Source organism: Odocoileus virginianus, unplaced genomic scaffold, assembly GCF_023699985.2.
Source record: "Odocoileus virginianus isolate 20LAN1187 ecotype Illinois unplaced genomic scaffold, Ovbor_1.2 Unplaced_Contig_1, whole genome shotgun sequence".
NCBI classification, from domain to species: domain Eukaryota; kingdom Metazoa; phylum Chordata; class Mammalia; order Artiodactyla; family Cervidae; genus Odocoileus; species Odocoileus virginianus.
In genome coordinates, this window is record NW_027224318.1 from 5716275 (window position 1) to 5740800 (window position 24526).

At 44.0% G+C, this 24526-nt stretch overlaps 3 protein-coding genes across 3 annotated transcripts; 1 reads left to right on the forward strand and 2 right to left on the reverse strand.

The window, feature by feature from the left end:
- Nucleotides 1–278: 278 nt before the first annotated feature.
- Nucleotides 279–1647, forward strand: RTL8C (retrotransposon Gag like 8C). Its single transcript, XM_020905562.2, has one exon. It carries the CDS (start codon nucleotides 482–484, stop codon nucleotides 821–823), a length of 342 nt encoding a protein of 113 aa, XP_020761221.1. The 5' UTR covers nucleotides 279–481; the 3' UTR covers nucleotides 824–1647.
- Nucleotides 1648–10789: 9142 nt separating this feature from the next.
- Nucleotides 10790–12041, reverse strand: LOC110145327 (retrotransposon Gag-like protein 8). The gene has a single exon (XM_020905563.2). The coding sequence runs from the start codon at nucleotides 11955–11957 to the stop codon at nucleotides 11616–11618; it is 342 nt and encodes a 113-aa protein (XP_020761222.1). The 5' UTR covers nucleotides 11958–12041; the 3' UTR covers nucleotides 10790–11615.
- A 3533-nt stretch (nucleotides 12042–15574) lies between these two features.
- On the reverse strand, nucleotides 15575–22047 carry LOC110145333 (uncharacterized). The gene is made up of 2 exons (XM_020905577.2): nucleotides 21953–22047; nucleotides 15575–16567 (listed from the first exon to the last, which is right to left on the reverse strand). Exons 1-2 carry the CDS (start codon nucleotides 22045–22047, stop codon nucleotides 16075–16077), a joined length of 588 nt encoding a protein of 195 aa, XP_020761236.2. The 3' UTR covers nucleotides 15575–16074.
- Nucleotides 22048–24526: the final 2479 nt, after the last annotated feature.

Here is a 24526-nt window from a genome sequence, read left to right on the forward strand (position 1 = left end):
CTGAGAGATCCATGAATAAGCAGGAAAACATGTTCACAGAATTGCATTCAAGAAAGGTCGAGGCAGACGATACACTAGGGCGGAGACAGGGGTGGAAGCAGTGAAGTGGAGGCCAACCCAACGCCCTAGGCAGTGACTCTCTCCTCCCTCACTATGCAGAGCCAGGTGTCCAAGGCTCCTCCCCTGGTCCCCGCCCCTTGCGCACTGCCCTCACTGCCCGCCTCCTTGGTTCCAAGGAGGCCCGCCCCCTTCTCCTGCAGAGCGCCTCTTCCGGGTCCTCTTTGGCCCTTGTTAGGTTCCGTTTCGCACCTGCGCACTAGTGACAGCCAGGCCACCTGGGTGGAGCTAAACTGCGGCCGGAACCGCCCACGACTCCGCCCACGCGGGGACCAGTCTGCCCGCGTAAACACGCACTTCCCGCCACACCTCCTCGCCAGTCTCCGCTGAACCTCATCGAGCCCAGCAAAGAGAGCGAGGCTTGATGGACGGCCGAGTGCAGCTGATCAAGGCCCTCCTGGCCCTGCCCATTCGGCCCCAGACACGTCGGTGGAGGAACCCGATCCCCTTCCCCGAGACGTTTGATGGCGACACCGACCGGCTGCCGGAGTTTATCGTGCAGACGGGCGCCTACATGCTAGTGGACGAGAACCTGTTCACCAATGATGCCCTGAAGGTGACATTCCTCATCACCCGCATGACCGGGCCAGCCCTGCAGTGGGTGATCCCCTACATCAGGAAGCAGAGCCCCCTCCTCAACGATTACCGGGGCTTCCTGGCCGAGATGAAGCGGGTGTTTGGCTGGGTGGAAGACGAGGACTTCTAGGCCTGGAGCGCCTCGGGTCTGGGGGCGGGTGCTCGGGAGAGGGTCCGCCGCGCCAGTCGCCGCCTCCCAGATCGCCACAGGCGTCCTCCCGCCGTGTCCCCTCTCACCTTCGGGTGGCCGCGATCTCCCCCGTGCTCGTGTCCCTTCCCGCGTAGTGCTTGCCTTTGTTCCAGGAATAGCTCTCCAGGTTCCAGTTGCTGCCGCCGCCCTCTCGGGTCAGCCAGGCCTCTTCCCTGCACACTTGGACTCGGTCCTGCGCTCCAACTGCAAGCCGGGCTCCTGTTACCCATGGGGCTGACCACCCACACCCGGCCGCTGCCAACTGCCCGCCCCCTGCCAGACTCCCAGGCTCGCCTCCGGGTGGCCAGAAACCTGAGCTGCGGCGGCCATCACCGTGCACCGCATCCCACCTGCAGCCTGCAGCCTTTGGCGATCTGGACTCACCCGGGAGGTGTCTGAGCTGGCCACAGCCTCTGGACAAACAAGGATTCCAACAGCTCGCCACCATCCTGGAGGGGCCGGCCAGCCTTTCACCTGTGATGGGACCCAGGTCTTCCCTATCCAAGAGACATCTTCTGTTCCTGTTGGGTGTGACCACTAGGTCCCAGGGCTGCCTGGCAGCCAAATCAAGTCACTCATTATCTCCTGTGGTCCTGTTGGTTTCACCCAGAATCCAGTTCTCTTCTGAATGTGCAGCTGTCTCTCTGGTGTGTGCCTTTTGTTGAGCACAGTAACCCCTGCACTCTTCCTAGCTCTTCTACACTACCGGGACAAACTTTTTTTCCCTTATTTTCAATAAATGTCAGACGATGTTCAGAAAGAAATTGAGTCTCCATGAGTATGACACCTCTCCCTCCATGGTCTGATAAGTGGGGTCCATGACTTGCTCAGAAGGTATGTCCCCTGCCATTCTGTGGCTGATGTGGTGTCTTGTATTATTCAGCAAAAAAGATAACCTTGTGGTGGTCCTGGTGATGGACACCCTGCTGGTGATCACCCAGTCTCAGATGCTGACTCTTCCAAACCCATCAGTTCCATGCCCCTTCCTTGGGAAATGGATCTGGATCAAATTTTGGCCAAGGCAATGTCAGGAAGAAATCAGCTAGGAGACTTTGGGGAAAGAGTTTCTCTTTTCCAAAAAGCTGCTTTTGAAAGCAGAACAGCTAATTTTTACAAATGATGAATCCCACACATTTGTTGGTGAACACCTGTCAAAGTTTTATTCAGTTTATTATTCAGGAAATTAGAATGACAGATAGTTCAGAAAAAGCATTTACGTTTATGGAGCCTTGATAAGTGGAAGAGAAGGGAGTGCAGAACTGCTCTTGTTAATCTAGGTAGAAACCTGGTTGAGAGTCTGCAGGAAAATAAAATTATAACTTTCTGCAATGGGCAGAAAAGCAAAAATGATACTCCTTACTATTTCTCTTCATGCTAACCTGTTCAATCACTAGTGCTGCTGCTTCATCTTGTACATTCCAAAATCTCTATGTAACATAGAGATACAAGAGAATGCTAACAACACGGATTAATGTTTTTACAGCAACATATTGAAATTTGAAATATTATATTACATTGGTGCATTCTGCCTTCTAATCTTTATCAGATTGTATGTCTTAGTTAGTTAACATATGATATAATGCCTAATATTAGTATAATGCCTTCACAATTCATTTGCTATCCCTTTTCAATCTTCTCTGCAAATCTTGATTAATCGATTGGTTCACTAATTGACAGTCAGGCACTTATTATTTATCAGGTACTTCCTATGCCCCAGGCGTTTACTATGAACTGTGGATACACCATTACAAAATTATGGCCTAAGTCTTCAAGGAATTTAGAGTGCATATAGCTGTAGTGGAAAAAATGTCTATATGAAATCTCAGCTTTTGATTTAATTAAGAAGTTCTTGAATCCATGCTTGGTCACTCCACCTGTATGAATTAGGCAAATTTCTTAACCTTCCTAAGCCATATTTCCTCTTATGTAAGTGGGTAAAATAATACATATATATTGGATTCCTTTTGAGAATTCAGTAAATAATAAAGTCTGAGAACTCAGTATGTAGGACCTGCTGTAACTATAATAACAGTAAGAATTTAAATTATTTTTAGGTTATGATAGTGATTTGGGGCTTTATATAATACAGTGGGAACATAAGATAAAGAATACTTATATCTGCCCTAGATGAGTCAGGGACCATCTTAATAGAGGAAGTAGTAAATGTGTTGAGATGTGATGCCAATTAAAGAGGGTCACCACAATCTGAAGTTCAGAAGAAGGAGAGAATGTGGTTAGTATATAAAAGTCAGGAAGAGGTCATGGTAGGAGTTGAGATAGCAAAAGTACAAAACTACATCGTGAAAAATCTCTTATGTAATTTTAAGGCATATATGAATTATTCTGTATTCACTGGGGAACAATGGAAATATACTGAATAGGGGACTGATATTAGATTTGTCTTTTAATGTTCACTCTAGGGCTTCCCTGGTGGCTCAAACAGTAAAGAATCTGCCGGCAATACATTGACACTGGTTTGATCCCTGGTTCGGAAGATCCCCTGGAGAAGGAAATGGCAACCCACTCTAGTATTCTTGCCTGGAAAATTCCGTGGACAGAGAAACCTGGTGGGCTACAGTCCATGGGGTTGCAAAGAATCAGACATGACTGAGACTTTCACCCCTTTCACCTTTTTACCTTCACCTGGGGCTGATGTTGTAGATAGATTCTGGGAAGATGGAATGTAGGTCAAGTCCAGTAATGAGTATTTTGCAAGTGATAATTTTCCAGGGCTTAGAGACAAAGAGGATGGTGAAATAAAAGTGACATCATTAGAGTATTAATGATTGGTTGGAAGGTGGAAGTTGGGGAGACGTAAGGATCTGGGATGGGACCAAGTTTCTGGCTTAGGAATTGATAGAGTATTAATGATTGGTTGGAAGGTGGAAGTTGGGGAGACATAAGGATCTGGGATGGGACCAAGTTTCTGGCTTAGGAACTGAACCATTCTTGGATGTGACATAGGCTAGCCTCTCTCTAGCTTTTCAACTCCTGTCCCTGGGACACTTTTCATTTCCTCTTTGCTGTCCCATAACTTTCACCAGACCAGTTCCTACTCACAGGATCTGTTCGTGTCTCTCAGAAGTTCTTCCTGAGCCATCAAGTCTATTTTGGTAGCGTCTCTAGTAAGCATCTCATAGTTCCTCCACCTTTTGTACGGCACTATGTTGAAATAGTGGAGAAGGCAATGGCACCCCACTCCAGTACTCTTGCCTGAAAAATCCCATGGACGGAGGAGCCTGGTAGGCTGCAGTCCATGGGGTCGCTAAGAGTCGGACATGACTGAGCGACTTCACTTTCACTTTTCACTTTCATGCATTGGAGAAGGACATGGCAACCCACTCCAGTGTTCTTGCCTGGAGAATCCCAGGGACAGGGGAGCCTGGTGGGCTGCCATCTCTGGGGTCGCACAGAGTCAGACACAACTGAGGTGACTTAGCAGCAGCAGCAGCAGCAGCAGCAGCAGCAGCAGCATGTTGAAATAGAATGACTCATTAAATTGTGGATATTCAACTCAACTTTTTTTACAGGTTTAAAAATCAACTGTAGATTGAATTACAGTTTACATGCAGTAAAATCACCCATGTTAAGTGTACACGTCAATACAATTTGAAATGCATTTTGAAATAATATATAATACATACAAGATTCCCCCTTTATCCTCAGTTTCTCTTTGTGATTTCAGTTACTTGCAGCCAACTGTGGTTTGAAAATAGTAACTGAAAAATTCAAGAGATAAACAATTCATAAGCTTTAAATTGAGTGCCATTCTGAATAACGTGATCAAATATCTTATCATCATGGCCCACTCCACCCTCTTCAGACCACCTGGTATCCTCAGGCATGACATCATCTGCTCCTGCCATCCAGCACTCCACATCATCATGGCTTGATGATCCAGGATCATTTGAAGCAGATGATCTCCCTGACATATCAGGTCAATGGTAGTCTAACATTGTGTCAAGTGCCTACATTGTTCATCTCATTTCATCTCATCTGTAAGCATTTTATCATCTCACATCATCACAAAAGAAGGGTGAGTACAGTACAATAAGATTTTAAGAAAGAGGGAAACCACATGTACATAACTTTTATTCCTGTATATTGTTATACTTGTTCTATTTTACTAATAGCTATTGTTGTTAATCTCTTACTGTGCCTAACATAAATTAAACTGTATCATAGGCATGTATGTATAGGGAGAAAACATAGTATATAGAGGGTTCGGTACCATCTGTGGCTTCAAGCATTCACTGGGGGTATTGGAACATACCCCCCAGGGATGTATGTATATGTGTATAAGTGTATGTGTGTTTTAATTGCCTCCTATGCATCCTGCTGGTGAGGGAGGGATTCCTTCTCTAGGGTTATGGGGATGGCTGAGCACATGACACTTGACACTGGGCCAACAAGATCAACAGTAGTTTATTGGTCACATATACTCACAACTCAGGGGAGGAAGACACTGCATACCACATGAGGGGTTGCATTTGGGAACTGAGGGAGCAAGCAGGGGCCTTGGGGGCAGGCTTTGTAATATCAAGAGGATACAGTACCCCTGTTTCCCAGGGAAGGATATGATTGGCTTGTTCGAATAATTCCTCATGCTGGTGAGAAATTGAAACCCTCTACTCAGGGATAAGCAAGAATTGTGCCTGGTCTCTATGATCAAAGGAGTTGCTTGTTTGGAGGATCCTCTACATGGAAGCACATTGGAGAGGGGAACTTGTGGTTAGGACATTTGAGGTCCTCCTGGTTTCCCTAGATGTTGAGGGAGCACACAATATTGGGCCTTAACTTTAGGCCTTATACCACCATATGTAAAGATGTATGTACATATGTATATGTGTGTGAATACCACTGTAATCCAGATATAGAACTTCTGTCACTCCAAAATGTTTGTGCTACTTTTCAGCCAGTCACACCCATAGTCCAAGCAATCTAGCACTATAGATTAATTTTTCCTATTCCAGGACTTCACATAAATGGAATATGTCTGGCTTCTTTCACCTTAGCACAATGCTTTAATATTCATCCATGTTATAGCATACATCAATAGTTCATTGCATATTATTGCTAGATAGTAGTCCAGTGTATGTATACACCATATTTGTTTTATTTATTAATCTTTTTGATGAAAATGTGGGTGCAAGTCTTTATTTGGGCACATGCTTTTATTTCTAGGGAAAACTTCTAAGATACATAATTGATGTATATTTAACTTTAAGACACTGCCAAATTGTTTTCCAGAATGGTTTATCCACACTCCCACCAGCAATATATGAAAGTTTCAGTTCCTCCACATCCTCACCAATACTTGGTATTATCACTATTTTAATGTATTTTTAATTTTAGACATTCTAGTGCATGTGAATCTTATGTCATTGTATTTTTAATCATTTCCCTGATGAATAGTAATATTATGCTTATTACTCATGCCTTTATTACCAATTTATATATCTTCTTTGATGAAGGGTCTGTTCACATCTCTTAGCCATTTTTTGATTGTCACTTTTCTTCTTATTACTGAGTTATAATGGTTCTTTACATATTCTAGTAACAGTCCTTTGTCAGATATATGTATTCCAAATGTTTGGTTTCTAGATCTGTATCTTGCTTTTCAATTTTCTGAAAGTTAAATTTTCAAGTATGATGTTTTTCATATTTTATATAAAGTCCAGTTTATAATTTTTGTCTTTTGTGATTTGAAGCCCTCCAAAAAGCTGATGCTGAGATAGAATTAGACATTCAAGTAGTTTATTGGGGGAAACACCTGTGGAAGATAAAGAAGAGAAGAAGGGACAGGAGGGAAGAGACTTCAGTCCATGATGCTAGGCTATACAAGGAGAGAGAGAAGAAAGAAAGAGCCTTACTCTGAAAAAAACATCATTCAGGCAAATATTGTCTGTTACTGGAGTCCTGTGTCAGACAGGAACAGTCCAACTCTAGTACCCATCCTCTCCTCAGTCATTAGCTGGTAGCAGCCTGAAGAGAGCATGACCTCAGTGTGAAGACTACTTTGGGTCCAAAAGTATAGCAGCTGGATGGCAGCTACTCATTCTTACTCATAGAAGGTTGTCTAGAAGGGAGATCTGAGTGGTAATCTTCTATGGGTACTTCAGTGTGCATCTTGTGGAGCGTGGATCTACTTCTCTGTGCAGGTTAGGGGAGCATTTTCTTCATGGTTCCTATGGCCTCTCTTCGCGAGAGGAAACTTAGAAGATGTGTGCTTAGTTGCCCAGTCATGTCCAACTCTTTGCCACCCCATGGACTGTAGCCCACTAGGCTTCTCTGTCTATGGAATCTCCAGGCAAGAACACTTGAGTGGGTTGCTATGCCCTTCTCCGTTAGAAGATGTAGGTTAGTGTAATGAGCTACAGCCCCTGTTGCTGTAATTGATCTCCAGGCCACAATTGTGACTCGCTGTCTTCCTCCTCCACTATCCAGCCTAAAATTCCATCATTTTCAGATTTCATCTTGTAGGTCTTGATGGCTTACCTGGTCATGAGGGCTTGAGTCCTTGCCAGCCATGTCCTTATAAGTTGGGGTTGCTACAAATGTGCAGCAATTCACAGTTGAAATTGAGCAAGGGAATACCAGGAAGTGCGAAGGGAATTACCTGGGTTCAAGCCAACTTGAGTTTGTTTCCTTATTAAGGCTGAAGAATATTCCATTGTATGTATGTACTACATTTTCTTTATCCATTCACTCATCCGATGGGCATTTAGGTTGTTTCCATATCTTGGCTATTGTGAATAATACTGAAATCAACATGTGGGTGTAGGTCTCTTTTCAAGATCTTGATTTCAATTCCTTTGGGTAAATATCCAGAAGTGGAATTGCTGGATCTTATGGTAGTTCTGTTTTAACTTTTGGGGGGGTACCTCCATACTGTTTTCCATAGTGGCTGCACCATTTTATATCCCCACCAACTGTGTGCCAAGGTTCATCTTTTCTCTACATCTTTGCCAGCATTTATTTGTTGTGTTTGTGATAATAACCATCATAACAGGTGTAAGGTGACATTTCATTGTGACTTCGATTTTCATTTCCCTGATTATGCAAGTTAGTTATGTTGAGCACTTTTCATAACTCTGTAAATAAACTAAAAGCCATTGGCTTATACACTTCAAATGGCTGAATTTTATGGTATTCTAATTATATCTCAATATAGCTGTCCACTTTGCTATGATATAGACTTTCATCTCTAATTCAAGGACATTTTTAAAATAGAAGAAAGTTAGTCTTGTGAAAATTGCAAAAAATAAAAACACTTCTGTAGATTTAAGGAATTAGTTTGTAGAAATGTAGTTAAGAAGTGATAGTTTTCTAGACATTGACCAGGTTTGTACATAAATTAACGATCATGTTAGTGCATTCTTTTCCCCCAAATCTATAAATGATTTTTTTTTCTATGGGCTCTGTCATTCTACTGGTTTCCTGAATAATGCATTAAATAATTTTGACAGGTACTCATCAACAAGTTGTGTGAGAATTATGGTTGTAACAGTCTGAGAGTTATACTTGCAAACTACTTATTATACAAGTTTTCTCCACCAGGATTGCTTTGGAATCTAAGATCTCAAGACACGCATCACTCAAAGGCCACTTTGTCCCCTCTGTGTCTATATTTCCTATATGAAATTTTTTGTATATGTGTCACAAAATTTGTGTAATATCTTAACTTTTAGAGTTCAAGTCAATATTGGCCCCAAGCCCTATCACACAAAAAAGTTTAATTGCATTTTTCCTCATGCATCTTATGTTTTATTTCTCCTTCTTTTCATCAGTGTTTATGTTTTTCTCTCCTTTGATATTCACTTCAGAGGTGGGGCTTAATGGTGGAGGACAGAGTTAATTGCTGAGAAGGAAGTTAGGGAAACAAACCATGAATGACAACTGTAATAGGTGAGATGGCAAAGTAATTGCTATGAAAATGTTTGTATTCCTCCTCCCAAATCCTTATGTTGTAGCTCTAATCCCCAAAGTGATGGTGTTTGAAGGTAGGGCATTGGGGGAGGTAATTAGGCTTAGATGAGCTCTAAGGTTGCATGAGATTGCAGTGCCCAGATGAGATTAGTGTACTTATAAAAAGAGGAAGAGATAGGACTTCTCTCTCTCTCTCCTTCTCTCTCCACCAGGTATGTAAGAATACAGAGAAAAGGCAGCCACTTCCAAACCATGAAATGAGCCCTCAAAAGACACCTGATATACCTGCACCTTGGGTTTGGATTTCCCAGCCTCTAGAACTCTGAGAAAGAAATGTTTTGTTGTTTAAGCCACCAAGTCTATGAGATTTTATTATAGCAGACTGAACTGAGACACTAATGAAAAATAACCTCCCTTCTCTACTTACAAATGCCGTTTCTTCTTCTGTCCCTTTGTGGAATCTTTCAAATGCTTTCAAGATCATGATTAATTCTTGCAAAATGTTGCCTCCCCCAAAACATTTGTATCACAAAAAAGGACCTGGGATGATACAAGTGGTATAGACAAAGGAATAATGCTTAACAGAGCCATTCTGGCAGGAGGAAGAAAACTGCAGGGGCATTTTTGTTGAGGGAGGCAAGGGGTTACCAACACTGTTCAAAGGATAGCCAGTTGTCCTAGGTCATTCTACCTACCTTGAGAGCCAGATGGACACAGACTGTAAGGAACATGCTGGATCTGTACAATAAACTGCTTCCAAGCACTTCTCAAACTACTTTAGCAGAATCTATGTTTAAAACCAGTGAATATGCTTAACACAATCATCTTTCATACCCATCCAAGTCAGCTGACTGCCAGCAACTTGAATTGGCACCTCACAATTAGCCAGCTGTCAATTATTTTAAGAACCCATGAATCATAAAACTTTATTTCATTAAATGATTTAAATTTTGCTTCTGACTTTAAGATTTTGACCTAATACATTCCAAATTGCAAGTTAATGATGGTTTCAGTATTTGGAGGGAAAAAAAATCAAGACACATAATGCACGTAACATACCTCCATCTCAATGTTGTCTTGTGAACTATAACACATGAATGGCAAAAGCTTACCTGTCCAAATGAAGAAAGAGGTGGATAGAGGAAAAAAAGTGAAAAAAAAACACAAAGCACTAGTGTGATTTATTTCTCTATCCTATGTTCTGGAAAAATCACCACAATTTAAAAATGAGACAAAATGTTAGATTGTACAACCTTTGAACATCACACCAGATATTTGTCTATTTTAGCTCACCCCTGTATCATCTGACACAGGCTATTTAACTTTGTTGACCAACAGTTTGTAAGGGAGCACAGGCTTTCTATAGTACTATAAGAGGTTAAACTGTAGACAAGTAAGGAAGGAGGACTTTTTTTCTGCTCATTAGGAAAGTTTATATTTTTACTGTCCCACAGGGCATCAACCAGGTTTATGTGTAAACAATATAATTTTTGCACACCTTTTCCCATCCCACTACCTACATAATGAAGGTTCTATAAATGTTTTTCAAAAGTACCTGTATCATTCTGCTGGCTCCCTGAATACTGGGATAAGTAAAACTATGACATTTTTCACCATCTTTGTGGGATTAATGGTTTGTAACAATTTGGGTGCTTTCCAGTGGCTTTTTGGAAATGAGGAAAGCTTTTCTGAGAAGCCTCCAGACTGACTTCTCACATCACCATGGCCAAAGTAAAGATCCATTAAAAAGGCATAGAACAACTCTAACTGGTTTAAAGGATTCATCATCTGTGATTGAACAGTTGCCAGTGGGGTCTCCATCCTCAGGAACACCTCAGGATACTGACTTTGATATTTTATATGCAAGACGCAACAGAGAGTGTCTCTGACATCACCCATGGAACAGCAAGAGATACATCTTCAGAACAGCTTTTACATGAACAGGGAAGGAGAAATGTTATATTCATTGAGACTCAATTTCTTTTTAAATAGTGTCTGACATTTATTGAAAATAAGAAAGACTTTTCTCCAAGTAGTGCTGAGTTGGGGAGATATAAGTTATATTGTTGGCCAACAAACACATAACTAAGAAAATAAGAGAACTGGATTCTGGGTGAAACTAAGGGTCCACAGGAGACAATGAGTGACTCGGTTTGACTTCCAGGCAGCCCTGGGACCTGGCGGTCACACCCAGCAGGAACAAAAGATGTCTCTTGGATAGGGAGGACCTGGGTCCCATCACAGGTGAAAGGCTGGCCGGCCCCTCCAGGACGGTGGCGAGCTGTTGGAATCCTTGTTTGTCCAGAGGCTGTGGCCAGCTCAGACACCTCCCGGGTGAGTCCAGATCGCCGAAGGCTGCAGGCTGCAGGCGGGATGCGGTGTACGGTGATGGCCGCCACAGCGCAGGTCTCTGGCCACCCGGAGGCGGGCCTGGGAGTCTGGCAGGGGGCGGGCAGTTGGCAGCGGCCGGGTGTGGGTGGTCTACCCAGTGGGTAACAGGAGCCCGGCTTGCAGCTGGAGAGCAGGACCGAGTTCAAGTGTGCAAGGAAGAGGCCTGGCTGGCGCGAGGGCGGCGGCCGCTTCAGGGCCGGGCCTGATGGCTGCAGCAGCGGGAACCTGGAGCGCTATTCCTGGAACAAAGGCAAGCACTACGCGGGAAGGGACACGAGCACGGGGGAGATCGCGGCCACCCGAAGGTGAGGGGGGACACGGCAGGAGGACGCCTGTGGCGATCTGGGAGGCGGCGACTGGCGCGGCGGACCCTCCCCCGAGCACCCGCCCCCAGACCCGAGGCGCTCCAGGCCTAGAAGTCCTCGTCCTCCACCCATCCAAACACCCGCTTCATCTCGGCCAGGAAGCCCCGGTAATCGTTGAGGAGGGGGCTCTGCTTCCTGATATAGGGGATCACCCACTGCAGGGCTGGCCCAGTCATGCGGGTGATGAGGAATGTCACCTTCAGGGCATCGTTGGTGAACAGGTTCTCGTCCACTAGCATGTAGGCGCCCGTCTGCACGATAAACTCCGGCAGCCGGTCGGTGTCGCCATCAAACGTCTCGGGGAAGGGGATCGGGTTCCTCCACCGACGTGTCTGGGGCCGAATGGGCAGGGCCAGGAGGGCCTTGATCAGCTGCACTCGGCCATCCATCGCGCCTGGCTCGCTTTTCTGGGCTTGGCGAGGTTCAGCTAGGGTCGGCAAGAAGGCGTGGCGGGAAGTGCGTAGTGTGGAGGAGGGCCGGGAGTGGGTTGGGGCATGGGCGGTGCCTGGCGCCGCGGGGCTCCGCCCACAAGGCCCGGCTCTTGCTATGGCGCAGGCGCGACAGTGGGGCCGAGTTGGGCGGGTCGGGAGTAGCGGAAGAAAGCGAGGCTAATACTCGCTCTAGGAGGCGGGGTCAGATTATAAGGGGCTGGGCTAAATTTTCCTAAGGCGGTACTCAAGTGAGGGGCGGGAGCCGCAGGAGTAGTCCAGGCATAGCTCGCAGCACTTGGAGATGCCAGGAATGGCCTCCCTGGAGTAGAGAAGCAGGCCTGGTGCCCACTCTCTCCGTGGGCTCCTCACTTGTCTTTCTGAGTTTCTTGTAAGACCCTCGGCTTCTGGACGCCCCTTGCCTAAGATTCTGTTGTGAACACATTTTCCTGCTTATTCATACATATCTCAGCCAGAGATTATTGGCACCCATGCTGCGGATGTGGCTGTTGCCATATTAATGTGAAATCCCCAAATATTAGCTAACACAAATTAAAGCAGCATATTCATAGAATGATGTACCATGACCAGGGAATGTAAGGAAGTTTTAACGTTAAGAAATCTTCTAATTTGCTATATTAAAAGACCAAAAGAGACTAATCAGTAGAGAAAGGCAAATGTGAGAGGGATGGATGCTTCCCAAATTGATTTTATACATGTTCAATGTAAGAATAAAGGAAATGAAAAACTAATAAGAGTTTTACCAAATAGGAAAGGGGGAGAGGAATTTAACCATTACCTGTTATATCTGAATTCCATGTTGTGACTGAGTATAAAATTAATATAAATTTATCACCAGCTTCCATATATAAATAAAATAGCCAGTTAAAATACATAATGGTAGAAGACCCTATTCAGTAAAGCAATTCAAAGCAAATAGTGACTAGGAATGTATTTTTAAAGTGCAAAAACCACATGAAAAATGTTTTAAATGCTAAAGAGGGGTGCAAAGAATACTAAAAAAAAAAATGGAATGATATCCCCAGAGACAGGTTGACTCAGTGTCATAAAGTTGTTAAATTTCCCTGAGTTAAATTATACTTCCAACACACGACTAGTAATGGGATCTTGTCCTGAGGCAATATTGTGTTTAATCAAATACAGGCACTATTTTTCCCTCCAGCATCATCCTACCAAAATACCAAGAGGATTTTGTTTTGATTAGATGAACTGATTTTAAGATTCATGTGGAAGAGTAAACAATGAAAAGTGGTATGAAAAATTTTGAAACATAAGGTCAGTGATGGATGGCTTGCTTCAACAGATAATCACAAATACATGATTATTTATTGGTATATTTTCATTGTCTTTTTCTCCTGACTAAAATATAAGATGCTGGCAACCTCAGGTAGCCATGATGTGAAAAAATTGCCTCTGATTTTTTTTAAGTAAATGCCTTGAGGATAGGGCTTTCCCATAGCTAGCTCCCACTTAGGTGAAATAAACACTGTCCTGAAAATGGAAATTTTTCAGGGAGCTACAATGTCACACTTTGAAGAAAGTCTCAACTGTCCTGGAGGTAACAAGCTTCTATGAGAATCTTATCCTACCTACTTTCTCCCAACCCACCTCCTCCCAAACTCAGACACCTCTCCTTACTGCTCCAGCCATTCCACCCTCCTGTTCTTAAATACACAAGCTCATTTACTGAGACACATTCTTTTCTCAGACTGGACAATAAAAAGACAAGGGCCCATGTGGCAGTTGAGGTGAGGAGGTTTGTTCAGGAGTTCTCTGGGTTGAAAGAAAGGCTAAGTGTGAAGAGGCCTTAAGCTGCTTGGGGAAAGGTTTTGCCAACAGCAAGAAAACCAAGAGTATCAAAGTACAGGGAAGATTTAGATAACGAAATCCCATTTTTTAAATTTGGTCAAATTCATCTTCAGAAGGACTGTGCAGATTTCAATCTCCTTTATTTTTTTTTTCAAATGAGATAATTTTATTGAAGAAAATTTTAGATAGAGTGTTTCACCAAAAAAATTTTGTTTGAAGTAAAATGTGCCACAACTTTTATATGGCTTGTGTGTATTAGTTCATGTCATATACTCACTATACCACCGCCACAGCTATTCAAAACTCCTAAGGGCTTCTCAGAACCCCAGCACTGCAATGAACACAATACTAAATAGCCACTCTGCTAAAACCTGGGTGGAGACTCTGGAGTACACAGCGCCCCAGCCAATCAGGTCAATACTACTTCTGTTCAAATGCTTCCAGTACTTTCTGTGTGCTCATCATTTAACCATCTCAAAAGAGGAAGGCATCGCCACCTTGAGATGATCCACTCAGCCCATAGAAGTCTGCTGACTGGCACGTCTGTCCTCCCTTCAGTAATGTTCTCAGGCTGTGGAGAAGATCAGAAAGCAGCAATGCAGTTGCCACCTCCCTAATGTTCCGATAAACACGGCTCAGACACGAGCTCCTGAACCCCAGAGAGGCAGAGTAGGGCCTCAGACATCCTACAAGGTCAGAGATCCGTCAGGTCTTTCAGCATCTGGTGAGGCAGCAAGAACTAGAGTGGGGCTTCTCCAAGGGTCCTGCAGCAGCGCAACCTGGGAGTTTAGTGGAAACGCAAATTCTTGAACCCCGCCCTTCCTGCTGGGCAGGGCCCAGCAACCTGCACTTTCGGGAGTCTTCTGGTGACCATGGTGCACGCCCAGGTTTGAGAAGGACTGGACTAGAGCTGGTGTGTCCACAGAAACCACTCGGATCCAGTGCCGCAGTTGTCAGCAGTGTGAGAAGGTCACCCCGTTTCTCAGGAACAGACAGGGTCCTTTCAGGTTAAGAGGAGCACCATCCTTCACCTGACCTGAGTCAGGGTTCCCCTGCCAGCCAGCCAAGGGCTCACACCAAGTCCACACAGACCACAGAGCCAGACAAGTGTCACCCCAAGCTCTCAAGGGTTCTGAGCAAAGCCCCCCTTCTCTGGTACAAAGATTCACATACTTGCCTTTTTTCTCTGATATTTACAAAATCTCTGATAGTTACGGGATTCAAAGATGGTGCTTATACTTAAAGGTGCCTTTCCTTCCAAGTTACACATTTGGGGCTTTTAGGTCTTTGGGGGCCAAGCAGAACCAATTGCAGTTTTCTCTCTTAAGTGTCTCCACACAGCTGGGGAGATTTCAGAATATCAGTAGAAGGCAAAAGGCACATTTCCAGTAGTAACTCCAAGAGTCAGGGTCAGCCAAACTTAAAAGAAAGGGCTGCAGAAGGTGGGAAGATGTAAATGTGGAGAAAAAGAGGATGAAGAGTTTGGTGAAAGAGAAAGGAAAGAGGGACCAGGGCTGATTTATCTCCTTCTCCCTGTAAATCCCATGGACAGAGGAGCTGGTGGGCTACAGTCCATGGGGTCAAAGAGTCGGAAATGACTTCGGGACTAGGCATGAGCACCCTGCACCGGGACCACTGACCCTTCATTCCTTTGAGCCACTGTTCCCTAGCAAGGTCAGAGCAGGGCTGACCACCCTGGTCTCCATCGGTGTCTGTGGCTAGTTCAAGTCAGACAAGAGTCAGACTGCTGTGGAGAAAATGGTAGTAACAAAATATTTATTACTTTTCCAGAAAAAGATAAGAAAAGGAAACTGTGGTCAAAAGAGGGACCCATGAGCAAATGCAATGCTTTTTGTCATGTCTACTTTAAAAAACAAAACCCCTTTGGGCAAAAGAAAACTCGTGAAAGCTAGAACTGCCCTTCGACAGCAAGGTTCAATTCCAACCCAGATTTATAATAACTTTAAAAAGTTCTATCAATTCCACCACACTGCGCGGGAATTACCGCACACTTTCACCCCCCAGCCCCTTAACTTCTGAAAAACCAAACTGGCTCGCTCACTCATACCTGGGTTTAGCTGAGGAAGTAAAATGCGTTTATCATTATCTACCACAGAAAAGCACACTCAGTTTGCATCTCAGATTGTCTTCAGTGAAGTCTATTTTCCTTGCAACGGTGGCATAATCCTGCTTCCTCTTCCCCGGGTTCTGTTCTCTGCAGGATAGAGGGGCTGGGAAACGCTCTCGCTTAAGTCTTGCCTTTCCCCTTCTTTGCCTTGGCGGCGCCCGGCCAGCGGAAGCCGCGCAGCTGCAGGCAGTCGGCCACGTTGTGCGCGATGTAGTAGAGGTTCAGCATGGCGGCGGGGCTGAGGATGTCCACTTCCGGCTTCTTGGTCTTCTTCCCACGCGACTTGCCCTGGCTTTTCTTCTTCCCTTTAGCTGGCCGGGTTCCGCCTCCGCACTCGCCAGCGAACCGCCCCCGGTCCCGGGACCTCGCCGCGTTTGTTTGGGACCGGCTCCCGCGGCGCGGCGCGAGGAGGCCGAGTGGCTCAGGGGAGCCCGGCGGGGCAAGGGGGCCGTCAGCCACGCCGCCACGCCGCCACGCCGCCACGCCGCCACGCCGCCACGCCGCCACGCCGCCACGCCGCCACGCCGCCACGCCGCCACGCCGCCACGCCGGACTGGGCACCCGCCGCACGGATGTTTCCGGGATGCGCGTCTGCAGCAAGTGCCTCAATCTCCTTTAAACAGTGTATGTTCTTCCCATCATGTAACAACTCCACCAGCAGTGATTTTCTTTTAATAGCAGTTGAACATGATGGATTACACGGTGGGTCTATATGTGCATTAATTGACAATATTTCATTACCACTAAAGTGGAAATATTTTTGTATCTTTATATTTCAGTTGTCTTTTATCTTCTCAAATGAATCTGTTTATATGATGCACATTTTTTGGTCTAAGTTTTGCTTACCTGTTTGTATTAAGTATTAGTGTACATATTATGCATCTGTAATAATTGTTGTTGTTCAGTTGCTCAGTCATGTCCCACTCTTTGCGACCCCATGGACTGCAGCATGCCAGACTTCCCTGTCCTTTCACCATCTCCCGGAGCTTGCTCAAACTCATGTCCATTGAGTCAGTGATGCCATCCAACCATCTCATCCTCTGTCATTCCTTTCTCCTCCTGCCTTCAGTATTTCCCAGCATCAGGGTCTTTTCTAATGAGTCAGTTCTTCACATCAGGTGGCCAAAGTATTGGAGCTTCAGCTTCAGCATCAGTCCTTCCAATGACTATTCAGGATTGATTTCCTTTAGGATGGACTGGTTGGATCTCCTTGCTGTCCAAGAGACTCTCAAGAGTCTTCTCCAACACCACAGTTCAAAAGCATCAATTCTTCTGTGCTCAGTCTTCTTTATGGTCCAACACTCATACTCACACATCACTACTGGAAAAACCAAAGTTTTGACTATACAACCTTCATTGGCAAAGTAATGTCTCTGCTTTTTGAGATGCTGTCTAGGTTTGTCATAGCTTCTCTTTCAAGGAACAAGCATCTTTTAATTTCATGGCTCTAATAATATAATCCATAATAATATAATATATTTTTTCACTGCCTTGAATTATCATTTCTGGGTAAATGTAATTGTTGACACTTTAATTAACCAAATGGATTTCTGTGATTATCATATTCAATTTAATACTGAACCGAGACAAAGGAAACACCTCAATCTTCTCTAACAGATTTTCTTTAAATTTTTAATCCTATAAGTTTTTAACTCATCCAGAATACCTTTTTAAGATTGTACAACTTGAAAATCTTGTTTGTTGCACACCATTTTTAATAAAAACAAGTTTTATAACATTAGTTAACAAATTCACATGAGGATGAACGTGATTATAATGGTTTTCACTGGTTTTGGAACATCGGCTTGTGAAGGGAGAATTAAAATCTACAGACTGAGATGATACAGTACTAAAAATTTGAGTTCCATCCACATTTTTGTACCATTCAGTCTTATTTTAAGGCTGAGATCCACTTTATCAAGTGCTGCCTGTTCACTGGAGGGAGACTCCTCAACTGCCAAATAAGAAAAGACCTCATCAGGCAATCCATAAAATACATTACAAATGACCATTAAACATTTAATAAACTATTCATCTAAATTTTATTCAAACACAGTGACAAAATAAATTAAAACATCATTTTTCACGATAAGATTTCTGATTGAAGGTTGGAACATCTAACATTCAGAATGCAAGAAAACAGTCATTTGCACATCATTCATGAAGGGATGAGGAACAATAAAAATATCATGAAGAAAGATTTGTAAATATCTTATAAATGAAGCCTAGGAATGAACTTTAATCAGATAATTGATACAACATTACATTCAGCTAAATATTTAAGGCCAAAATAAAAGGCACTTGTCTATTTAAAAAGAAATTTGTGTTAGTCAGGGTCCTCCATAACAACAGAACTAAAAGGATGTACTCTGTGTGTGTGTGTGTGTGTGTGTGTGTGTGTGTGTGTGTGTGTGTGTGTGTGTGTGTAAAGAGGGAAAGACAGAGACTGAAAGAGAGTCAGAAAGAGATGATTATAAGGAATCAGCACACACTTACGATAGAAAACAATTGAATGGGAAAGAGTAGAGATCTCTTCAAGAAAATTAGAGATACCAAGGGAATATTTCATGCAAAGATGGGCACAATAAAGGACAGAAATGGTATGGATCTAACAGAAGCAGAAGATATTAAGAGGAGGTGGCAAGAATACACAGGAAAACTACACAAAGAGAGTTTAATGACCCAGATAACCATGATGGTGTGATCACTCATCTAGAGCCAGACATCCTGGAATGCGAAGTCAAGTGGACCTTAGGAAGCATCACTATGAACAAAGTTAGTGGAGGTGATGGAATTCCAGCTGAGCTGTTTCAAATCCTAAAAGATGATGCTGTGAAAGTGCTGCACTCAATATGCCAGCAAATTTGGAAAACTCAGCAGTGGCTACAGGACTGGAAAAGGTCAGTTTCATCCCAATCCCAAAGAAAGGTAATGCCAAAGAATGTTCAAAGTACTGCACAATTGCACTCATCTCACACACTAGCAAAGTAATGCTCAAAATTCTCCAAGCCAGGCTTCAACAGTACATGAACCGTGAACTTCCAGATGTTCAAGCTGGATTTAGAAAAGGCAGAGGAACTAGAGATCAAATTGCCAACATCTGTTGGATCATCAAAAAAGCAAGAGAGTTCCAGAAAAACATCTACTTCTGCTTTATTGACTATGCCAAAGCCTTTGACTGTGTGGATCACAACAAACTGTGGGAAATTCTTCAAGAGATGGGAATACCAGACCACCTTACCTGCCTCCTGAGAAATCTGTATGCAGGTCAAGAAGCAACAGTTAGAACAAGACATGGAATAACAGACTGGTTCAAAATTGGGAAAGGAGTGTGTCAAGGCTGTATATTGTCACCCTGCTTATTTAACTTATAGGCAGAGTACATCATGTGAAATGCCGGGCTGGATGAAGCACAAGACAGAATCACAAAATTCTAACCCCTTGCAAATCCACAGATGTTTCCTTTACACCCATTTTGGATTCTGTGTTCACCCTAGTGGATTAGAAGGGATTCATACACCTTGAGTAAGCACATGCCTTACATACTGACTTTGTTTCTATATCTTAGCTCATGTCTTTTTATGAGTCCATATTCTGCTTAGGGGACTCTGCTTCTAGATATTGGCTCATATTTCCACATACAGATGGTGGTGAAATGACTGAAAAAAAGGCCACAGCAATTCCTCCTGTCCCTGGATGTGCAGCCCTTTGCTTATACGTTGAAGGCAGAGCTGAGGGTTTGCTGATGGAGTTAGTGAGGGACATGAAAGAAACAGAGGAGTCAAGGAGGATGCCAAGGTGCTTGATCTAAGCAATATGAAGAAAAGCATGCCCCTTTCATTGATCAAGGGGCAGAAGACAGAGGAAGATCAGATTTGCGAGGGGGAAAAAAGCAGTCAGTGAGTAAAACCTTCATGAATACTAAATCTGTTGAATTTTCAAAAAGTAAACTTATAAAATCCATAAGATTCCCTTCAATGCTCCAATATATATGCAATATATTAAATAAGAGTTCAACTAAAATCCCAACTCCAAACAGATTAGTTAATCACATATTTTCATTTGGAGCAGGAGTCAGCTCCTCTTCGGGTTAAACTGTTGTGGGTATCCAGAGAGGTTGACCTGTAGCACTGTCTCATAAAAACACATGATTTGTGAAAGAAATTGGAGTGTCATTGCCTAAGTAAACAGTGAATTATGTGCATATATGTGATGATGATGTCAGAGAAAGTAACTTAATGATCTGAATGGTAATTTGATTTTCTGTATTGGTAATAGACTAAAGGCAAATGCCTCTGGTAACATCAGATAACCCTTCATTTTTATCTTTTCAAAGCTGATGCAGATGACCAGATGATTATTTTCTTTTAGTCTTTTGGTATAGAAAATTAAGAGCTTTCTTAGCATTCAACCTTCCTTACATTTCCTGGTCACAGTGCACTCTTTGAACATGCTGCTCTGGATTTTGCTGGTTAGTATTTGGGGCTTTCCCATTCATGTTTCAGGCAACATCTGCAGCATAGGTGCTAATCATCTGTCTGAGAGATGCATGAAGAAGCAGGAAAATGTATTCACAGAACCTCATGCAAGCCAAGGAACTCAGAAGGACAAGTGAGTGGCGGGCTTGGCAGGGAGGGTGGGCAACTGGGTGACTCCACTGCTCCAAGTGCAGCGGGCCTCGCCCTCATCCTGCAAGACCCAGAGTCCTGGGCTCCTGCCCTGGCCTCTGGCCCCTGGCCTTCACCCACCACCCGCCTGGGGAAACCGAGGCCCCGCCCCTCGTTTCTGATCCCGCCTCCTTATCGCCGTTAGCCCCGCCCCACCTAACCCTCTTCTCCCGCCCCTACAGCCCTAGCTCCGCGTCGATATTGCGCCTGCGCACTAGCAACCATCTGCTCTTGAGGGCGGGGCCTGCGCAGGCGCCAGTACAGCTCGCGGCCCCGCCCACCCCTGCCCTCGGCCCGCCTCCTTGGAAAGCGCTTCCCTGAGGCTTGGCTTGTCAATGAAGATCAGAATGGCAGTGGGATTTCATGGTGTTTGGTAGTGGGATTTCATGGTGTTTGGCAGTCTAAATGCAAATGCCTCAGGTAAAATCATACCCACTGACCTGAAATAGGGTCCATGGGAGATATCATCCAGTCTTATGTGAGACTCATTCTGTAGCAGGAGAGGATAATCAAAGGGATATAAAGTTCCAAGTGCAATTAGAGGAAAAGAGAAGTGATCTGAGCTCTGCATCCTGATGGACATCTCGGGCAGAAAATGAGACATTGAAGCTTGGGGCCCCCTAGACTGAATGGTAAGAACAGAATTGCTGCCTCCTTCAGCCCAAGATCCTTATGAAATGCCAGGAGGAGAAGGACACCCAGCCACCCTGAAGATCTACAGGCAGAACGGACTGCCAGTCTTACACTCCTTTCCTGTGGGGGTAGGCAGGGGATTACTGACCACAGTCTATTTGCTGGGAAAAAAAACCCAAAACTTTTTTTTGTATTTTTAAAAATATTAATTAATTTGGTTGCACTGGATCTTAGTTGTGGCATGTGGAATCTAGTTTCCCAACCAGGGATCAAATTTGGGCCCCCTGCATTGGAAGCATGGAGCCTCAGTCACTGGACCACCAGGGAAGTCACTGCTGAAATGTTTAAACCATGGTAAGTTATACGTAAGACATGCAATTTTAGTTAATTGCATGTCTAATTCCAGTTAGAACTGGAAGGTGTATTGATATGTTTAAAGAATAAACAATGCCAAAAAATTCTAGCCACTTAGCTAGTGTAATTCTGCTATTACAAAGTCTTTAGAAGACCTAGTGGTGTGGTGTAATAAAAGTTGTCTCAGGCACAGGGGACCGAGATTCTAATGCAGGCTTCAGCAGGAATTAATTGTGTGCTTGCTGCTTCTAGTTTGGTCCTACTGACTTCTGAACTAATCTTTAATAAAACCTATAGAAGGCTTCTATAAAACCTATAGACCAGAGGCAGGCTGGTCACCCTACCTCTCCTTGTCCTTGGGAGTATCAGAAGATTTCTCCACGATCCCCAAATATGCATTCATGGCTTTCATGAAGTGGCTAAAAGGATCACTTCTCATAGGGAGGCATTAGATTACCTGCTACCTTTAGGGGATCGGGCTCCCCAGGTGGCTCAGATGGTAAAGAAACTTCCTGTAATGTAGGAGGCCAGGGTTCGATCCCTGGGGTGGGAAGATCTCCTGGAGAAGGGAATGGAAACCCACTCCAGTATTCTTGCCTGGAGAATCCCATGGACAGAGGAGCCTGGCGGGCTACAGTCCTTGGGGTCGCACAGAGTTGGACACGACTGAGTGACTAGCTTTAAGGGGAATAGTTCTCTAGACAAAGGGGCCAGCTTAACAGATCGGGGAACTTTCACCATGGCCTGGAGACCCCATCCCCTTGCCACCTGCTCCTGTTCTTAATGCATCAGACTCCAGAATTTAGAGCTCCGCCCTGGTTCAGGAGACAATGCACATGACAGAGCCGTAGCTTCCTTGATCATACTGGTGTTCATCCTGAATAATAAAAGCATACAAGTGAGATATTCTGAAGCAAATGAATTTTATTGGCAGAACACAGGTATTTAACAAAATAGAAGAAACTTAAGCAAGGAATACATTTTAAAGACACAGAAATTAGTCTAGCTCAGGGAAACTCAGCAGGATCTCCTTTTTTTTTTTCTTTTTAGCCATGTCATGCAGCATGTGGGATCTTAGTTCCCCCACCAGGGATTGAACCCACGCCCCCCTATATTGGAGGCACGGAGTCTTAACTACTGGACTGCTGGGGAAGTCCCAACAGTATGTCTTTTTATATTCTCTGCAGGGAAAGGTAACCAGTGAACCTTTGCAGGCTCTCAGTCATTCTTGCCGGTCTAGAGCCAAACTATAACAAAAGTATTACTGGCTCAACTAGCATAAGATGAAAATTGTACCAAACCAACTAGCTATGGCCAGGAAACTCTGTGACACAGAAAATAGAAGGCTGTGTGAAGGTCTCAGACAAAAGAGGCCTGCTAGATAGACCAATGAGCCTGCGACAGTGCCTTCCATCCTGTGGAATACAAATACAGCACACACGCACTTTGACATGCCCCCATGGGTACATATTTACAATTTACATGGGTAAATATTTTTTAAAATTTCTTGAGGAAGCACAAAAGCACATATTATACAAAATGAAAACAACCCAAAGTCCAAGCCATTCCCAAAGACACAATACCCCAAAGTCAATTTCTGGTCAAGTGACAACTCACCGATGTCACAGGGTCACTCCTTTAGCTGAAGTCCTCTGCATAAAGTTGACCACTTCTGTAGAACTGCTGTGATTCTATGAAATTCAAAATCCTACGGACTAAAGGTTAACCTTATACACCACTAATGCAAATACTATGTATATATAGAGAAACCAAGGCAAAACCATAATACAGAAGCTGTAAATGGCATTAACCATTTCCCCAAGGAGAAACATTCTTCCCTCTCAGTTCTAAAATCTAAAAACACTTGGAGGGGGGGGAGTCATGTTTGATCATGGAAGGGTCTTATTTATTATTTTTTGAACCCCTTTATTGAGGTATGAGCAATGACTGACATACAAAAAGAGGTACACATTTAATGTATATAATCAAATGGGTCTGGAGATAAGTATACATCCATAAAGCATCTCCATAATCTATACCATAAACACACCCATCCACTCTAGTTTCATTCCACCTTCATAATTTATTATTAGTAGTATTTGGTAATAGAAACATGACAGAACAAGATCTACCGTCTTAGCCTTTTCAGGACACATCAATTCCAGGGCCTGGAGGAGATACACAGGTGCTTGGTCCTGGCTTTAGCTACATCCTATATCCTGTGGCTCAGAACTCTGACAACCTACTAGAGGAAAATCAACAACAGGCCTTTCAGCATTCTGGAAGGTGCTTTGTCTGACTGATGGGGAGAGGCTGGGTAAACCAGTGAATCTCCCTAGGATTCACTGAGGTGTGTCCACTTCTGCTCTTTTCCAAAGCTGATAAGTAGTAGTACAGTAGGCTTGCACATGAATAAGGAGAAGCGAAGGAAGCTCAGAAAGCCAACCCAAATCGAAACTCTGAGGTGGCCTGGCTGCGACACTCAGTAACCCATTTTGGGTTCATGCTGGAGTCAGCATAGTGGACTGGGAGGGCAAATTCAAAGCCAGAGGGATGAAGAGACCATTCAAATTGTACAGGAATGCACATATTTGGCTCATTCTGTCCACTCTTTTTGACAGAGCTGCACACTAAAATTCCACAAGTAAAACTCTGCCGGATCTGAGTCCTTGCCTCCTCCCAAGTATTCTAGCAGGTCCTGTGCACCACAAGACACAAAAATTGGACCTCTACCAATTGGAGATCAAATCTCTGCTCCTTCAGAGTGCTTGAGAAAGGGACGGTGAGAGATGAAGTTCAGCTCCGCTTGCCAACAGACTGCTGACATCAGCAGAGCGACTTAAACCACTTCTAAACAAGGTTTGTAGTTTTAATCCACATCTCCAGTGATCCTATTGATCACAGAGAAGTCGCCCTGA

Excerpts from the sequence above, each read along its gene's own strand:
- LOC110145333 (XM_020905577.2), bottom strand. The coding sequence starts at position 22,047 with ATGAGAAGTGATCCTTTTAGCCACTTCATGAAAGCCATGAATGCATAT. Across the intron at positions 16,568-21,952 it reads ACTCCCAAGGACAAGGAGAG|GAGATTGAGGCACTTGCTGC; the intron begins GTAGGGTGACCA and ends CACTGTTTAAAG.
- LOC110145327 (XM_020905563.2), bottom strand. The coding sequence starts at position 11,957 with ATGGATGGCCGAGTGCAGCTGATCAAGGCCCTCCTGGCCCTGCCCATT.
- RTL8C (XM_020905562.2), top strand. The coding sequence starts at position 482 with ATGGACGGCCGAGTGCAGCTGATCAAGGCCCTCCTGGCCCTGCCCATT.